General features: G+C 46.9%; 1 protein-coding gene across 2 annotated transcripts in view; it reads right to left on the bottom strand.

The window, feature by feature from the left end:
* Positions 1-13,924, bottom strand: part of INTS9 (integrator complex subunit 9) — a gene marked incomplete at both ends in the record, with an annotated part of 35,402 nt that extends 21,478 nt beyond the window's left edge. Inside the window, 5 exons of one of the 2 annotated variants that reach the window (XM_084232305.1) lie at positions 2,927-3,013; positions 3,915-4,054; positions 7,211-7,273; positions 10,066-10,126; positions 13,803-13,867. In XM_084232305.1, the coding sequence (XP_084088431.1) occupies positions 2,927-3,013; positions 3,915-4,054; positions 7,211-7,273; positions 10,066-10,126; positions 13,803-13,867 (416 nt within the window). Of the gene's footprint in view, positions 1-2,926; positions 3,014-3,914; positions 4,055-7,210; positions 7,274-10,065; positions 10,127-13,802 lie in introns of both variants that reach the window. The other variant, XM_084232306.1, reaches the window with a different exon arrangement.
* Between the last annotated feature and the right edge of the window lie 5,275 nt (positions 13,925-19,199).

The raw sequence follows: 19,199 nt of genomic DNA, 5'->3' as shown, positions 1-19,199 counted from the left end.
GAGTCACCTTTTAAGCTGAGCACTAAAAACTGCCATAACATTTCAGCCAATGAATAACTCCTTAATGCTTGTGAGAGGATTATGACAATATCCTGCATAATTTAGCCTTAATTATAATTGTAGATTTCTAGCAGTAGACAGAAAATGCTAGCTGTCTGTAAAAAATACTAGAGGCTGGGTTAGTTTCTGGAGTGGGATATTTTGCTTTTTCCCATTAACAATCTGAATTTTGAAGTGAGTATGGAAAAGTCGGACTCAAAAAATTATATTACAAGAGTCTCCTTTTCTTACCCTTCAAAATATCTTTTTCAGAAAAGTAAACTGCAATGTGAAAATGAGGAGGAAGGACGGCTAACCTCCCCTAAATAAATCTCAAGGAGTCATGTCAACGGAGGCCGGGAGCCAGACAGCTGCCAGAGCAGGAGCCACTGTTTTTAGGGTCTACGCGCTGACACTAAATCAAACGCTACCTCAAACTACCTTCAAGTGATTTAAGGGAATTTGTCAGATTCCTGTGACCAACGAGTTTGAAGGATTTTAATTCACTGTGTCCTGGAGGCTGGTGCTCTCCTTGGTAAATCAAGCTACTAAGGTATCTTGCATTCGCTTTAGGCTCTTTACTAAGAGTGTGGCTGTATAAAGGTAAAGTCAAAAATTAGAGACTTAAGCTGCAAAAACTCAGAGGTGTTTTGCTTGGATCATTCAAGGTTTTATTTTAATGCATGAGCCAACATTTTAAAAAAGATTTTTAAAAATCACATTTAAAACACCCAGATTTTGAGATTCTCTTTAAGGGAAGGAAAAAAAAAAAAAAAAAAAGGGAAGCTTTGGCAGCTCCTGTTCCCATATGGCCACAATCTGTGGAAGCTCCAAGTTGGCCGCCTCTCTGGGGGGTGGTCACCTGCCCAGCTCTCCACCTTGCTCCTGTACTAACTCTCCCCATTTCCACAGGCATCTGAGTAGGTGGCTCCTACTTCACAAGAACTGGATCAGAACGCATGAGTTAAAGAATGAAAAAGAGAATGAAAAACTGAAGAGAATACACAGCTCCATCACTTGGGGGATGTCAACATATCTAGGATGCAAGAAACAGTGTCTGCTAACAAGCCCCAGCATGCTGGGAACCAGACATCGACTGGCTTAGGACAAGGAAATTCAAAAGTGACATCAATTCTTCAGCATATGTTGTTCAAAAGAAACATTTTTAATATTCTGGCCCAGGTTAAATTCTAGGTGAATGGTCCCTAAAAACTTCTACTGCTTCTAATACTGACACTGAATTTATTCTAGAGAAAAAGAGGACCCAGCTTCTTGGTTTGTCTCTGAAACATCTCAGCAAATTCTTTCCGAGTTATCAGACTCTTTTCTACCAAGGGTGGTATTTTCTACCAAGCATGGTTTATATCACGTCACGTTCACAGTGAAAACAAAATACTTGACCAGAATCAGAAATACCCTCAGGAAAAGTGGTCTCTCCAGTGGCACAAGTTATTCCCTGCCCCTTCCACGCGCGCTGGCAAGTTTCTTTTGCCCACCAGGGGGCAAGCTAGCAAATTCCAGGTTTTTGTTCAATGCAAGACCCTTGTAAAAGGGAGATTCCTCAGCACCCTGCCAAGTAGCTTTCTGCCCCACCCCCACCCCCCAGCTCTCAGCTCCTGCAAGTTCCATTCACCCTTCTCACAATCTACAAGGGCAGTTTTTTGTGAGGCAGTTATCTTGTATTTTACAAAAATGAGCGGCAAAGGGAAACTGCCAAGGACTCTGTCCAAGGTCACCGAAGACAAGGCCAAATGAGGACTTGGGACTTCCTAAGACTTGGCCTAGGGCTTGGAGTCAGGAAACAGTGACCTTAGGACATCATTTCTGGTGTGCCAAAATTATTTGCAGCAGAATATAAAAGGGTGTACATTTAAAAGGAGGAAGCACTGGCAGCCAAGGCGTCCACGGTCCACAGGGGAAGAAAACAAGGTCCCAGGTCTCTGAGGAGGGAGACTAGAGGAGTCCAATGTGAGAGGAGAACAGGGCACGGGAAGTGGCACTGCACAGGCAGGAGGGGCTGAGAATGGGAACGCAACCTGTGGGGGTGGGGTGGGGGTGCTGTGTCTCAGGTCAGGGGACAGAGGAAGACTCAGATGTAAGTGCGCCCAGAACACGTTTCCTGGCATGAAGCTCTCCCGACACCATATCCCCAAACTTAGGGAACAGACATAAAAGAGCCACAGAACACAGGAGCACATGTGCAGTTAGATGTACTTCCTCCCCTTCACGTGAGAGGGACAGAGGGGGGCCAGCACAGTGGCTGAGGGGCGGACTCTGGTACCTGAGCGGCCTGACGTCCTGGGCTGAACCCGGACCCGCCGCCCACCAGGCAGGTGGCCTGCAGCAAGTTACTCAACCGCCCATGCCGTTTCCTCCCCGCGAGCTGGTAAGCTTAGGGGTCAGGTGAACGAACACTGTTCCCTGAATACACTACATTATGCTACTGGGCCTGAACCCCACTTCTTGATCTTTTCTATTGGAAAAGTCATTTTCTCCTCGGAGACCCACCCTAACTGTCACCTCCCAAGGAAAGTCCTCCTCAGCTGTAAGTTCAGTTCCCGGGGGCCAGGCCTGGATGAAGCATCTTTTCTAACACCTGCCGTGCAAGACTCACTCACCTGGAGCCTACCTGTCTCATTTCCCATGAAGACCTGTGCACCTCAGAGAGAGCCAAGGGTTGGACAAGGTTCTGAAACTCGAGGACCCAGGGCAGTGCCTTGCTCACAGCAAGAGCCTCTCAAGAAGGGTGGGCTGAATCAAGCCTCACCCTTTCATGTAGCCCAGGAGAGAGAATCTTTGCTCTAACAGAATAAATATCACAGCATGAAATAAGCAAACAGCTTTGCAAGGCCCGGCACAGTGGTGGGAGAGCTGGGCCAGCGCTCACCGCTGAATGTCCTTGTTTTTCCACAGGGAGGCTGACTGGGCCTTTGGCACTCTCTCAATGAAGCTCACCAGCTCCTCCATGAGAAGCCTGAGTTGAAAGAGAAAACATGAGGAACTGTCAGAAAAGAACCAGAGAAGTCCTCCCATCACGCCATGACCCGAGCCGCAAGGAAAGAGCTTGTCTGCTCCTGCTCCTTCCGCGACAAGCCTGGGCATCCATTCCCTGGCCCCGTCAGTCTGGTGCCTCGTGGTCTCCCCTTTCCCCGGGCACTGACCATCGCCTGGAGAGGGCACTGCTGCGCTGTGGGCAACCGGCCTGGCACAGAGAGTCCAGGCTTCATTTCTGGGGTGCCCTCTGGCCAGAGGCTGCACAGGACCCCGCTGCATCCACAGTACCTCCCCCACCCTGCGCTTTGGCGCCGACGGCTTTACTTTAGGAATACAGCACCCGTCGGTGTTTGCTAGTCTATGTCCGCGTGGTTTTTTATTCTGGGTGGTTTTCTTCACCTAATTTGTTTGTCACTGAGTGTTGCTACGGTTCCTAGAAGCCACCATGGTCACAGGAAGGCATGGCAGGGCCCCACTCCCCTGCCCCGCTGCCACTGTGCCGCCACAGGGCCCGACTCCGAGGGCAATGTGGTCACTTCCCTCGTGCCCCTGACAGCGGGGATGCTTTCCCTGGAGGCTGCCTGCCTGGGGCACCTTGCTTTAAACATCGCCCCCCCCCGCCCCCCCCCTCCCCCCAGTTAGCTCACCGCACCAGGGCGGCGCCCATGAGCGCTGCCTTCCAGTTTTCAAATGGAGATGGCATGCAGCCATCTCCACAGCCCCCCACCTGGCTGGTCAGTGAGAGCTACCGCCTGTGCCCACCCTTGGGTCAGCAGCTCAAAGGAAAGGCCAGCCACGTCCGGCCTGGACTTTGGTGGGCACTCACCCCTGAGGCAGGCGCTCTCCAGCACCTTCCAGCGGACGCACCGCGGCTGGCTCACCTGCCAATCTGCACGGTGGGCTCCGTGGCATAGACGGTGCCGCTGAAGCCCGTGTGCTCCGTGATGTAGGGCAGTGCCGTCATGCAGTGGTAATTAGAGATGAGGATGACGTCCACCGTGGACAGGTCAATGAGCTCGGTCTGAGGAGAAAGGGCAGCAGCATGCATCTGTGCTTGGGCACACGGGCAATGAGGTGTGGGGATGGGGGGGTGCCTTTCGCTGCACAGGGCCAGGGGGCTGCACCTCCCAGTTTCTCTGTAGATTTCCTAATGCCAAGGCAAGTGGCAGGACAGGGAGGCCGACCAGGGAATGCAGCTGGGCCACACAGCACTAGGATGTTACTAGCTTCGAACCTAGTTCCGAGTCAGCTACAGGGGACAAATGCCACCAGGAAACACGGAGCAGAGGCAGTATCCACTTACGAGGGGGACAGGGCTGGGATGTCCCACAGCTGGGGACCCCTGGGGCCACGGGGCAGGGCACAAAGACCAGCTCTGAAGGGGCAAGTGCCAGGCAGCTTGGACACGAGCTGTGCATGAGCGGGACCCAGAGCCAAAGGGAACGGAGTGGGAGTCCCAAGAGGCAGGTACCTGCTCCGTCTGCCCTCAGCTCAGCTCTCACTCTCCCCCTGGACTCTGCTATTAAGGTCACGGGAAAAGGGAGCAGGCAGGTTGGCAGGCAGGGAAAATGCCACCCATGTTTAGTGAATTTTGTGCAAACCCCTTCAGAAGATGGGGATATTTTCCCGTTAGTCCCACCTGCCTTTTAAAAAGGCTTGATTCTCATCGTCCTCTAGGCCTCCCCGATTTGCCCAAAGACGCCCCGTCCTCCCCAGCACTGAAGCAGCGTCTCCCGCAGCAGCACCCGAGTGTCATGGCCTTCACTGGCCGTGGAGCCCTGAGAGACTCAGGCCTGGACCCCAGGCACTGTGGTCGGAGGGCAGACTGGCCAGCAGCACCGGCCAGCAGCACCGGCTGAAGCCAGTTTAGCCACATCATTTCCACCACTGAGCTCACCCGGAAACGGCCTGGCGGGCAGGGGGCCGAGGAAGTGTTTTGGGCAGGAAAATGGGTGCGTGCGCTAACGTGCCTCTCAGAGAAGCAACAAAGATGTCAGTGCCGCCGCTGCAAGGGAGAGACACTGCGCCCTTCGGGCCCTGGGTCTTTTCTGGTCGAATGACTTTACATATAAAGCAAGGTAATTCAATAAAGTCGCCAAGGCATCTCCAGCTCCCGAGAACAGCATGTAGATTAGAGGCCAGCAGCGCTCGCTGTGCGCGTGATGACAGCCCTGTGAATAAAACGCCAGCGACAGCAGTGTCCACTTCACCCCCACACACGTGTCTTCGTCCTGAAGGATCCTGTCAGTCCTGCCGCTCCACTCCCCACTGCCTCGCTGGAACCACCCCAAAAGCAAATAAGGAAACCAAGACAGAGCGGAGGCCCAGGCCCAGGTGGTGACAAGGGAAGGCCAGCTGAAGCGACAATAAAGCTCAAGAGCATCACCACCTCCCCTCGAGCCGATGGAAACTGGGAAGAATATTTCAAATTTTGCTTTTACGTATACAAAGTGGCCCACAGAGTCTAGAAAGGTGAGAAATCTGATGCGGACAATTAGAAGGGAAAAAAAGCGGTATACGCTTTGTCAAATGAGTGCCTATATAAACATCTTCCCTCTGAGAAATGACCAAGCCACACGCATATGTTCACTTACATGCTCCCTTGATGAAATCCAACAAAGAGTCTTTTCATCTTAAAACTGTTGGATGCAAACACTTGGGTTTGACAGCCTGTTGAGTTGGGTCAAAAATCCACTGATCTACTGGGTGCTTGCTCACCGTGCGTGCAGGCCTTGCACACGGTCTACAGTTTAGACTTTGGGGGTACAAAGAGATTCCAGGTAGTTGCCCCAGATTCTGAAGGCCACGAGGACTGGGGCTCAGTGGGCCTGGCTCAGCCAGCAGCCGCTGTGCAGGAAGCCCTCTTCCAGCTCCACGCTGTGTGGCCCTCAGACTGCGCTGCCTCCACCTTACACACTCACTGAGAATGACTGGTCTGAAGCCACAACTTTTGGCACATTACAAGCCAGAAAAGCTTCTACGGCTCTAGGACCCTAAACTGCTCACTATTCCTCTAGCTCCGCAGAAGGTGAAGCGTGAAATGGCCCGAGTCCCTCAGGGCAAGTTGGCAAGTCGTGGGACAGCAGCGTAAACAGCACGCCAGCCACACACAGAGGAGGCAGCAGTTAGTGCTGCAGGCGGTGAAATGAAATACAGACCGCGGCTGGGGTCTCGAACAGATGGGGACCAGCCCCACCAACACCTAAGCGACAAAGGACGACAGTCATTTCAGCAGCAGTGTGGACAGCTCAGGAGTCTTGGGGATCTACCTTCACTCTGATGCGCACCACTTTATCTTGAACTTTCTGTTCGGATACCACTTTCTGATAGCACGTCTCTCTTTCTCTGCTGCCCTCAAAGAGCACAGGCACATAGTTCAGAGAGAGAAGAAAAGCGTATCTAAGGGAACTGAAGAAAGCATAGAAATGCAGAGAGGGCAAACAGGGGAGCAGCATCCCCAGGGTCTTTCTCTCTTTGGCACTGAGCAGCAGAAGCATGTCCTACGAGCTCTGTGACACACAGGCCACCGGAAGCAGCAGGGGGGCTTCCCGCCGACTCCCCCGGAGCCCTGACCTGCCGTGGGCACCCTTACACTTCACCATTTGCTGAGAATTCCGTCTAGGCCCTGGGGATGGGGGTGGGGGCAGCCGAGGAGGACCTCCCACAGGACTAATGGAAACTGACCTTCACTTCCTTTAAAACAATGACTCTGGTCCCAAACTCTGACAAGTCTCACGGTGAAAATAACATGTAAGTGGCAGACAACCAAGACTAGGTTCAGAATTTGTGAGTTTCCAGCTACATTCAATATACTTGAGGTCAGTCGGAATCTCCACAGCACTGGCCAAGTAGCAGCAGCCGCAGTGAGCCACTGTGAGCAAGACCAGGATCAGTCCAGTTAACTCGAGACATGGGTGAGGACGGCAGCACCCAGCCTCCAACTCTGCCCCCTACAAGGGCCCTGGGGATTACAGGCGGAACAAGGAAGAGGAAGGAGAGTGACTTCGCTGACGATGAAAAGCTCCTAAAGGCTCCCCCTTAGCTGTCTACCAAGGCGCCTGAACAGATTCACTTCAATTTGAAAACGGGAAGCGAAGCCCCTAAGTATTTCTCGACTTCATCTGGAGAGATGACACGATATGTTCTCTTTCCACAGTAAGATTCTCTTTTCTCTTACCTCTGGTAAGCAGAATTCAGGCACGGAATCCACAAACACATGACCCGAGCACTCCTTTAGTTCCTTAAAGAAACAAGAAGGGAAAACTCGAGGATGAGCTAGCCGATGGATACAGCACCAGGGACATTTCATTCCCAAACCCAACTTTCCATGAAGGCGCAGCCCGCTAGAGGTGCAAGGAAGCCGGGCCGGCGCTGAGGGCTCGCTGGCTGTCTAGGTTCAGAAGGCGACGCCTTCTTCGGGTCAAAGGCTCGGTGGGTGTGCGACTCAGGACTGGGCGGCAGGTGTGACGCCGTCCACGGAAGCCACGCACGGATGCGTGCTGCTCCTGAGCGCGTGATCCGACGGTTCCACCTCAACGCCGGCCGCCCACACAGCCACGTCACCATTGTGGGAACCTGATGGGGAAGCTTCCTGGGCCCCATCTTAGCCCTAAGACATCTGACCAGCAGATCAGGAGCTCTGGGGCTGGGGTCCAGAACCTGTATTTAAAGTACGTTAGCACAAAAAACCAGTACAGATCTCCAGTGTGCGTTCCCTCGCAAATGGACCTGAGGAAAGGGTGAGCCCGGACTTGCACGGGAGGAGCTGGAAAAGCACCAGGACGAGGGCAAGTGATAAAGGGCAGGAAGGTGGCTGGTCACGGCCGTGGTACTGACCACGTGGCACGGAGGGCAATGGGAATGATCGTGGTATGAAGGTAGAGCCTAGCGTCCCTCCCCAGGAGCACGGGAGCTGGGGTGCTTATGCCTTCTGTGCAGCTCCAGGCAAAGCTCTCAGGCAGAGCCACACAGGCACTGGCAGCTGGAATTCTGGAGTCGCTGGCTTCCCTCGTGGTGCTTGAAACTGAAACATGGAGGCCTTGTCACTCCATCAGGGCTAAAGCGATCTGTGACCTCACACAACCAGTAAAAATTAGAACTGGGTTGACAGACATTCCAGAAAAGAAAAAGTTACATAATTTTAATCAATCTCTGCCTCTATCTCTGTACCCTCTGCCCCCCTCTGTATTGCTGTGTTAGAGCTGAATGGTTTCGCTCTCAATCTTCATCTGACAGTAGGGTAAGCACTATCAGTTATTTTCCTTTTGCATTTCACAAGTCTCACAGCAGAACCTCGTCGAGGCTCCTGTCCTGATATGAACACCATTTAACCAGTGAAAGGCTGAGCCAAGAAGAGACTGGAAACAGTTCTTAATTACCACGGACCTGCCAGCTAAGAACAAATGAGCAATTATGTTTAATGGGAGAAGGCTCCCAGCTCCCTGAGGAGGAGCTTTAAAATGATTAAAGACAAATCATGGAAGTCTCAGAGCTCTGCCTGGTCCAGGATGGGCTGTGTCATCTCTGCTCCCACAATGCTACACCTCGGGCTAGTCTCCTCCCCTGACAGAGCTGCCCGTCCTTGCCGGCCCGGAGAAGCCTATTGCCATTCCGAGCACTGGCAATGCCACTGTACTTTCTCTACCACTCCCTGCTAATGAGGTGCTCCCACGTACACATCTCACTCACAACGCGCTGGGGAGGGGAGGCTGCGGAGCTTCTCAGGGGATAATGATTTACAGGCAGCAGGACAGTTCAGCTGAAATCAGGTGCACAGGCTCGTGAATGTCACACAATTCATGGGTAGCTAGGAGGGAAATCTGGTTTCCTATTATGCACTTGGCTTGACTTGAGGTTGGGATGCAGTTACAGGAATTAATTCCGTGAAAAGAGCACCACTTCCATAACAATATTTGTTACAAGGAAATGCTTTATTCAGATGAATCATTTTAAGGGTCTTTAAACTTAAGCCCGTTTCAATCGTAAAACCGCAGGGGAAGCGTGAATTAGAGATTGAAAGGTGGCCTGAAAGAGCTTTACTGTTTTTAACCTTCCTTTACCTCTGTTTTTTTTTTCCCCAGTACAAAATTTGACTAGTTTATAGTTTTAACATTTTTGTACCTTTGGTCTCTCATTTTTAAGTTAATTGCCTAATACTGATCTGAGGAAGGATTTACTGTGACGATAATCTAATGTCAAAAATGTAATGGCCTTGGGAAAAAAAAAAAAGGAATTGAAGTCATTTGCTTTGGGTTGATGATTCAAGTCCTGTAAGACCCCAGGCCCAGGGCTCGCCAGTCACAACCTATGAGATTGTGCATCCAGGCTCCCAGGAAAGGCTGGAACAGAACCACAGAGTCTAGAAGGCCCTCCACTCAAATTTACCTGTGAAATGCATCACCTTCCTGAATCTAAACAGCCAATGATTCCCTCAGTAACCACTCAGCTTCTCCACACCCAGTAACACCATCCCCCCAAACTCAACGCCCACTGGGGCTGTTCCCCACAGGGCAGTCGGAGTGACCAAATCAGAGGAGGGCCTCGTGGGCTCCTGTCACCCAGAGAATCACCCACCTCTTTTTACAAAAGCCCTACTTGACAGAAACAGCTTAAATTTCACATACCTGAGGAAGTTATAAGGAAAAAAAAAAAAAAGTTTCACTCCTTCCTGTCAGCCTCAAAGTGAAACGAGCTGGATGGAATTCTCTAATAAGCATCGCCTTTCTAAGTCTCACTGCAAGTCTAAAAATAATAGTTTTCTTTCTGTGGTGATAAAAAGTATTTGTAGCAGAAGTTCTCAGATTTTTACACATGAACAAAATGAGTCTGCATGTGAACAATGAGAGTCTCTAACAGAATCTGAGAAACAATAACCAGCAAGTACTGAAGATCCCACATAAATCTAGGGCTTTCCAGGGAGTGTTCAGAGAGCAGGGGGGAATATGTGACCCCATTAGTCACCGGCCCCTGTGGGGGCTCTGGTGTGACAAGATGGCTTCTGCTAGGTGTCCACGTGCTGCAGTCAATTGTTACCTTGTCCAGAAAAGCGTTTCCATCCTTCAGGGACCAGCCAGGAAGGTTCGACAGCCTGGGACTGCAAAACAAAAGATTAAATCATCCTAAATAGATTATAATCCTCAGTGATTTCATGGTGACTGTACTGTCTCCACAAAGTTAAAATCAGTTGGAAATTACTGGCAGCAACGCTCACCCAAAATAGTAATCGGAGAGATGAAAATAAGCATGCTGGATCAGGCTTCGGAACTATGTGGCAAAGGGATAATTAAAAATCCAAGTAGTTAGCACTAAATTAGGAAATTAAAAGAATGCTATGCAGAATAATAAAGAGAAAAAAAGGAAGCAGAGACACCAGAGCCTGTGAGAGCTCTCCCACCCTGCCTTAGTCTTCACGGGGCCTGTGACGACAGTAAGCTTGAGGGGAAGATCGAATGCACTAAGATCTTCACGTTGTGGCTGAGGAGACTCAGAGAGGTGAGGGCACTGACGAGAAACCGCCTACCAGCCAGAATGCGCGGCCAGGAGAAGCCCCAGAATCCAGCTCACGTTCCAGAGCCGCTGCTCCTTGGTGGGTTAGGCACACGCCACTTGCGGCTTTCTTGTGTACGTTACATTTAAAAAGCCTGAACTCAGAAATCATTTACTTCTAATAGTTTCCGAGTTAACCGTGTGCTAGTAGTTGATCAGAAGAATGATACTGGAGACTGAAAATGCAAATAATTTGGAGGAAAAAAAGCTGTCAAGAAGAAAAACTTAAAAATCAAGGTGATGTGTGAAGAAAAGCATACCAGGCGCACAAGCTGGAGAGCAAAGGGTTTTAGCATTTCACCACAAAGAGAGTCTGGCAAGTGAAAATTAAGGATAAAGTAAGGATGTGGGAGTGAAAGAATCTATAATCAGATAACAAATTGATACATAGTCCCTCATTCTCAGCCAGACAATTTTCAAATCTTTATTCCAATTATTAATCTAAGGAACGGAATTTAAATATGGAGAAAACTAATTAGGAGTATCTATTTTTGATATCCCTCTGGGGTGATTACATGGGAGAAATGCAATCAATTTAACTATTCAACTGGGAGTTTTTGTTTGTGTGTTTGTTATAGAGTCATATGATGCAGAATATTATATTTCTTTTGAAATTACTATAGAATTTTCTTTTGCATTGACTTATTGAGTCTTTGATAAAGTCCTTTTAAATTTGCAGATCATTAAAAAATTCAAGCATTATTAGGCTCAAAAGAACAGAAAGGAAGGTTTGAATAAAGTTTATGTAAATCAAGGAGTGGGCTAGCCTGCTTTAATTTCACCATTAAAGGAAAATAGAACCTTAGGAATAATGCTGTTGAAGCTTATTTAGAAAAGCTTATTTGGAAAGATGTCAATAATATCTAATTTCAATGAAAATGTTTTGTTAGTATATATAATATGATCTAACATCAAACACTCTGTACCCAAATAGTAAACGATTATTCACGTGTGGATGGCTTTTATTTTCTGCTTTATAAAATAAAATGATAAACCATAAAAAAAATAAAAAAAAATGTATTCTTGGATTTTTCTAAAATATGAATACAGCATTTGAAATCATAAATTATTGAAAGGAAAAACGATTTTATCCATTTTGACCTTGTAATTAGGTGACAGTTGCAAAAGTCAAATAGAAACAAATACGTGAATATTTGTCTTCCAGGGTTAACTTTCAATTTTGACACAATTCCAAACAGACAGAAAAGTTGCAGAATGTCCCATGTGCCCTTTGCCTAGATTGCTGACACTTTGCCTCTATTAGTCAAAAAGTCAGAATTTGGGATTTCACACTTGAGAACGAAAATCAAGACTAGTAGAATCAAATCTGGTTGGTATAAATTATACCTGATAAATTTTTTTTTTTTTACCCTGGGAGTCTTTCGTTCTAGTCTCTCAGAAAAATACTATCATTAGCTGTTTAATTTCCATCCCATGTCATAGTCACAAGTCTTCACTTATAAACGTCTTACTTCTTGAAAAATATATTTACTATCAGATCAGATTAAAAACAACTAACTGTTCCAATAGAAGTTTAATGACAAGACAATGTGATGCTGTTCTCATTTCATGCACACTAACACTCTGAAAGGTCAGAAATATCCACACTTCCCTTCACCAAGAGAACTGGAGCAGAGGACGTGCTGTCCCCACCAGACACACAAGCCAGCCTTCAAACACAGATGACTGACTTGGTTAGTCGTCTTCAACAAATGATCAGAAATGCTACACTGCTAATCAGAAAATAATTTTTTAAAAAGTAAACTTTTCAGGTGATGTGGTTTGGATTCTTGATAAACACTCTTTATACTACATAAAAGTCAGCAATGAAACACCTAGCTATTTTGGAGCTGAGAAACTGCTGGTAGTTTGCCTGAATGCTACAAGAAGAACATGTCCATGTTTTAACAACGAAAGATTAAGCCACAGAAACGAGTCACTGAGTGGCAGGGGATGCTAACTGAGAGATGGAGATTCGCGGTCAGAGTTCCTGTGAGTTAATGGCCAAACCAAAGAGCTAAACTTCAAGCTACTGAAGGAATGAGGACTCCTTACCTCGCTCTTAATGATTACAAAACTTTACTGTGTACATTTTTAAAACAAGGAAATAGAAATCTCATTTGAATGAGTGTGTGTGTGTGTGTATGTGTGTGTATGTTCCTCTTCTGGATAACAACTGTGGATGATAAATATAATTTCTAAATTCTGGGTGTGATTATAACTGAACTGACTTATCAGCTCTGCATGAAATGTAACCTGGAATTATCTCTGACTTTGTCCCTATTACCTTACTATAATCTTTTATCCTAGAAAAAAATTCAATGGTTGATTTTTAATTATGCTTTTTCTAGACAGTTCATGGGGTTATCATCATGAATCAGCATTGCACACTGACTTAGGACAACTTAGAACAAACCCAGGACAACACGCAGGTACTAGTAATCATTCCATGGACGGCGCTGTCTTCCAGCAAACTAGAGCTTGCTGTCTCTGGCGCATCAGTACATACCTTTGAACAAGTGGCAGAGGAAGGAAATTAGAGGGTGACGATACATTAGATGGTTTACCCCATCTGCTGTGATTTTGAGCTCATTAATCTACTTTAGATAACTTTTCTGTCTTTCTTCTTGCATGTTGGTATCACTTTTTGCTACTAGAAGTATATTTGTGACTAACAGTTACCGAGTTCTCCTATACTTTTCTGCTTCTAAGTAACAGCAAACTGGGAAACCAATTTCCTAGACTAGGTCTTAGCAAAAGTACACAGTGTTAGTCACAGGCTTGGGGGAGGCAGGCTACATACGTGATCTGAGGGTATCTCCAGTTGAGCAGGATGAAAGTAATGCACAGAGACCTATCAAAAGGGGTGTCAGACTCTGATGACAACTCCCACAAAGGCAGTTGAATGTTTCTAAAATTCAATTCTTGGGCTCGTCAGTTGACCATTTATCTGTGCTTATATGAATTTGCAAGAAAGATGAAATATATATGACCTTGCTTGCACTGAGCAGTTGCAGGAATATTTTATAGAAGTTATAATAAAGAAGTCAGTCAATAAATCAATACAATACTTTCCATCCACCCAGCCAAGAGAAATCATTTTGATGGGAAATTATTTTAAGGGAACAAACTTAGGACAACATGCAGGTACTAGTAACTGTTCCACGGATGGCGCTGTCTTCCAGCAAACCAGAGCTCACTGTCTCTGGCGCATCAGTACGTACCTCTGAACAAGTGGCAGAGGAAGGAAACTGAGGGTGGAAGTCATGTCTAGTCCACAGTCCAACATAATGGTGGTGGACTTGAATTTGAGCACGTTGCATGGTAAGGTCGGGTGCCCTGACAGGCAATACTGAAAAAAAATGAAATGACTTTCGTTAATAACCAAGTAGAGTGGAAAGAAGAGAGAGCAGAAGGAAGTTAAGACTGATCACTGTCTTGCCTAGGAACATCGCGTGGTTTCAGCTGACACTCCACGCGGCGGCCTCCCTTTACAGCTCTGGGCACCCCCTCCCCTAGCACTTCAAAGAACGCAGAATCTCAGACCATCCCCATTTTTCTGTAGGCTACCAAGTTATTCCCCAGGTGAGCACAATTTTGGGGGGCACTTTGGGCTCCAGTTACCGCTCTGTTCTCACACAACATTTCCAAATTCCCACTACCCATCACACCTAACACTGCCCAAAGCTGCCCCACTAAATCCTATGCTGGGTCCTCAAACTGGGCTACAGGCTTGGCTCTCTCCTGCAAGTGACTTTCCTGAAAGTGGGTGGGAAAGGTTGACAAGCAAGTGCCAGCAAAGGTTACATTTTAGTCTTGTCAGAAGAAACGTCGCCAAAGGAAGGTGGCTCTCCTGACCTGCGATGCTCAGCAGGCCTGAGGGACCCCAGCTCCCCACCACCCAGGAGTCTCTGGCCCGTGGCAGTGGAGTTCATAAGCCACCACGGTGGACCCACAGAAGAGAGATGAGGCGAGATGCCAACATTCCCCAGGTCCTCCTCCACAGGGTGGGAGACAGATGTGCCACACGGAGCCCTGCCCCCTTCCTAACGCTACTGTGACGCTGACGGCAGAGAGGGGAAGGACCCATCACCCCACTTGCAAGGTTATTCCACAGGCGCCTCTCTTGAACAGCAAAGCCCAGAAGATGGAGGCATCCAGTTCTCACTGGCCGAGGGCTTTTATTTCTGACTCAAGTCCAAGTCCACGTGACAATAATGCCTGGCCCCACGGGCCACAGTCGCTCAAACTGTCTTCCCATGTATTTGTTGTGCTGGCGCTTCTTTCACGGGGGACATTTCCTGTGTTTCTCCAGAGGCTATTATAGGGTCTGATGGGTTTTTTTTTTTTTTAACTGCATTTTATGTTAAAGTCTAACGCCAAGAAATAATGTGTCTTTTCCAAGCTTCTTCTTATTATTATTCTTATTATTCTTAATATACTTATTCCAAGTATATATATGATGACTCTATTCCCCTACTCAAAACTCACAACTCAAGGTCTGAAAAGGTACAAGGTTATTTGTGATGAGAAAAACATAAATTATTACAACTACAATTGACCTAAAAAAAAAAAAAAAAGCGCAGGAAGCATGGTTTAGGCAATCAGGCTTTACGTAAATTATTTTTGATAGGCAGAAAAATTTTCCTCCCAAAGAAGGCAGAGATATTCCCTCTCCCCATCCTCCACCTGGTTCCCTATTGCTAGCTAGGTTTCACCCCTGGCTGAGAATTACTTGTTAAAGATCAACCATCTCAAAATGAACACAAAGCACAATGTTAGACTAGCCCCAAACATTAACTAATGCTCTAATAAGCTCGTTCCTCTAGTTTCACTTAAAAAAAATCAGATACTCAGTAAAAACAACCAAACAAAAGAGGAAAAATCAAATGTATATAATGGTTATTTCAGGGTGGAGTGATTATGGTGCAATTTCCTTCTTCCAGCTTTCTGTATTTTTCGGATGTTCAACAATGAGCATTTATTCCATTTTTATAATCAGGAAAAAAATGTGATGAAAACAAAACTAAAAATGTAGCCAGCCAACTGAAGGCCAAATCTTTATCTTCATCTGTAAGCCTGAATTAGGGAAAACAAGTTACAGGGAAGAGGGACCAGCAAGTAAAGGCTGCTGCTCAGAAGACCTCTGGCAAGGAAGTCAGCTGCAAGGCGCCCCACTTGCTCCCACCCCCAGGGAGAAGAAGGTGAGGAGCACTTTCTGAGCACCCTGGGTGCCTCTGGGAGGTGTGCCTGAGCTGCGCCTCTCCAGCTGTGCTTTTATGCGCGAGGAAAGGGAACTTTCTGCAGTTGCAGCTACTTGGCTGAGAAGAGCCACACAGTGAGGTCCCCCTACTCCCCGTACTCCCCAGACCCCAGTCCTGCTTTCCAAGCGGCACTGCACACTTGTGGGTCCAGAGTCGGCCGAGAGAGTGACTGGCTGAGGTTCACACAACAGCAAAGGAGGCCGGGGGAGGTGTCCGAGGTTTGCCTTTCTCCAGGTACAGCCTCTGCGCTTGCCCCCCTGCTGCCGGGGTCACCCAGCCGCTTCTCATGCAGGGAGGGTGATGAGGCGAACATGTGAACCTCTGAGGCATGCGGTTCAACTTTAAAAATCTGTATTACAAAAAGTTTGAAAGATTGCACTCATTTTGATGTTCCTTTCTTTTTTCACACTCGCACAAGCTGAACTCAGCGTGCACTGCTCCACACGCGGCTCCCAAGACTCAGGAGGACGCGGTTTCCTCCGTCCACGCCGCACCCGGCTCCTCCTGGCTGCCTTCTGGCTGCCTCCTGGGTCCGCCTGAGTGTGCTTCATCGTCATCTGATTGTGGAACACAGAGGGCTGCTTCCAGTCGTTCTGCTACAAACACGGCATGGGGATCAAGGCTTTTTCCAGACAGGGCTGTTTCTTTAGAGGATTCCCAGAAGTGGCATTAACTAGGTCAAAAAATATGAGCACTTTATGGTTCTTGAAACACGCTGCCAAAGCGCTCTCCCAGAAAGGCTGAGCCTATTGACAGTGTCGTCAGTAATATATCAGAAGATCTGTTTCACTGCTTATTCCCATCAGAGGTAGGGTCAAAACCATCTAGAATCTACACAAACGTAGCCGTAATATTAACAGGAGCTATTGCGAAACCGTTAAGGGACCCGAACCATTAAGTGACCCTAAGATCAACCACTGTAAATCTGGAGGCAGCTGGTGAATGGCTGGCAGCCGGGGATGAGGTTAGACCACCTGAACCTAATCCTGGTCATGCTTGTTTCCAGCATGTGATTTTGGGGCAGTTACTTACTTTGCAAAGACTCAGTGTCCTCATTTGTAAGATGGAGTAAAAGCTGCGCCCCTCCTAAAGCTGTGAGGACAGAACGCGGAGCGTGCGCAGGGCCACGGACGATGGCACAGGACCACCCCGGGGGGCAGAGGCCATGAGATTGGGGGGGGGGGGAGAACTTGGAGCATTTGGAAGAGCAAGTTTGTTCTATAGTGGCATTCCTCAACACCTCCGACATTTGTGTATCCCTCTGGACTAGGTAAAACTGACCAATTTTACAAAAGTTGCTAATTTGCCCAGGAAGATACGCTCCCTTCCAAGTTACACGTGAGCGCTCCAGCCAACAAAGCCTTTACAGTTTGTTTCTAGTTCAGCAAGCACACAGCGATGGCTCCACGTTAACTGTATTTCTAATATTTTTGCTTTTCAATTTTTATTTAATTTCAGTCCTCGTTTTGTTCTATTTTCTTTATATTTTAAACATTTCTGGAGTTGGAAATGTGGCTGATTAAAATACGCACTCAAGCTCCAGACAGCCCTCTTACATGCTATTCTGGATGCATTTTGCAAATTTGTTTTTTATTCTATCCATTTCTAAATACTATAATTTCCATTGTGATAACTTCTTTGAGCCATAAACTTCTAATTATGTTGTGGTCAAAAATTAGAACTGGTACAACAATTTTTGGGTATTTATTGAAGCTGCTTTGTAGTAAAATACCCTGTAAATAGCTGATTTTTACATATGGCCCACTGTGCATGAAAACTGAAAATATAATCTAATTGTTGCATGCAGAGTACATTAAGTTCAATATCTTTTTAAATTATTTTATATTCTTACCTACTTGAGTCCTAGGAAAGAAGTATTGTCAATTTCTCTTTATATCTGTCAAGTTATACTTCACATATTTTGAGGTTGCACTGTTACCTACATAAGGATCAGGATGATTAGTAGTGAATGGTTTCTTTTATTATTACACAACACTCTTTGTCTTACAATTTCTAGATTTGTTTCTAAATAATATAGCATACCAATCATGGTGAATCATTGCCTCAAGTGGTTTTTCTTTTAATGAAATTTTATAGACACTTGAGTACAAATGAATCAGGTACTTTTATTTTTTATTTATTTATTTTTAAAAAAGATTTATTTATACAAGCACTGGGTACAGTGAGAGGCGTGGGAGGATGAGAGAATTCACCAGAGCCAGGGCGGGGAGCAGAGCAGGCAGACTGATGAAGTACACTGCTGAGGGGAGCAGTGGGCGCAGCAGGAGAGGTCTGTCGCGCCACGTGGGAGCCTCGCCGGCGGCTGGGGATCACACCAGCACTGCAGAGGCTGCGGGCAGCTTTGCAGCCCAGCACTCAACCGCTGCGCCACCATGGGAGGCCCTGAATCAGGTAGTTTTATAGTTTAAAAAAAGAAAACCTCACAGTCCCAATCCAAGAGGCAACTACTTGAATTCTTCTTTTGTCTTTTCAAGTTTTCTCTGTATTGTCTATTTTGTTGACTGTTTTTCTTTTTTTAAAGATTTATTTATTTATGCATACAAGAACTGAGGTACAGGCCAGAGGCTTGGAGTGGGGGTGGGAGGTGGGGTGAGAGAAATCACCAGAGACAGAGTGGGGAACAGAACAGGCAGAATGACGGAAATACACTGCTGAGGGGAGCAGCGGGCGAAACAGGAGAGGTCCACTGCACCATGTGGGCAGTTCCCTGGCCGGGGATCAAACTCATGCTGCAGTGGCTGCAGACAGCTCCACAGTTTGCGTCCCAACCCCTTGCACTGCTGGAGGCCCCTGCTGTTTTTCAAAGAACCAGCTTTTGGCTTCATTAATTTGTTGGGCTTTCTGATTTGTTTCCTTTATTTCTGCTCTAATTTTTGTTATTTCCTTCCTTCTACTAGCTTTTGGTTTGTTTTTATTTTTTTAGTTCCTTAAGGTAAGATTATTTATGTGAGCTCTATCTTATTCCTTGACATGAGCCTCTGTTACTGCATAATTTCCTCTTAGTACTGCTTTTGCTGTGTCCCATAAGTTTTGGAAGGTTGTGTCCTCATTGCATTTGTCTTAAGGGATTTTTTAATTTCTTCTTTGACTTCCTCATTAACTCATCAGTCATTCAATAATGTGTTGTTCAGTCTCCATGTATTAGTTTTTTCCTGCTTTCTTTTTGTAGTTGATTTCTAATTTGATACCTTCATGTATGATTTAGCGTTTCTATCTTCATTAATTTGTTAATACTTGCCTTGAGACAAATTCATAGTCAATCCTGGAGAATGTCCCATGTGCACTTCAGAAGAATGTGTATTCAGCTCTTTTGGGATACAGTGCCTTGTAAATGTC

Source organism: Talpa europaea, assembly GCF_964194135.1.
Source record: "Talpa europaea genome assembly, chromosome: 4".
Classification (NCBI taxonomy): domain Eukaryota; kingdom Metazoa; phylum Chordata; class Mammalia; order Eulipotyphla; family Talpidae; genus Talpa; species Talpa europaea.
Note: the sequence above shows the minus strand (reverse complement) of the source record. Positions and strands in the feature narration are given on the sequence as shown.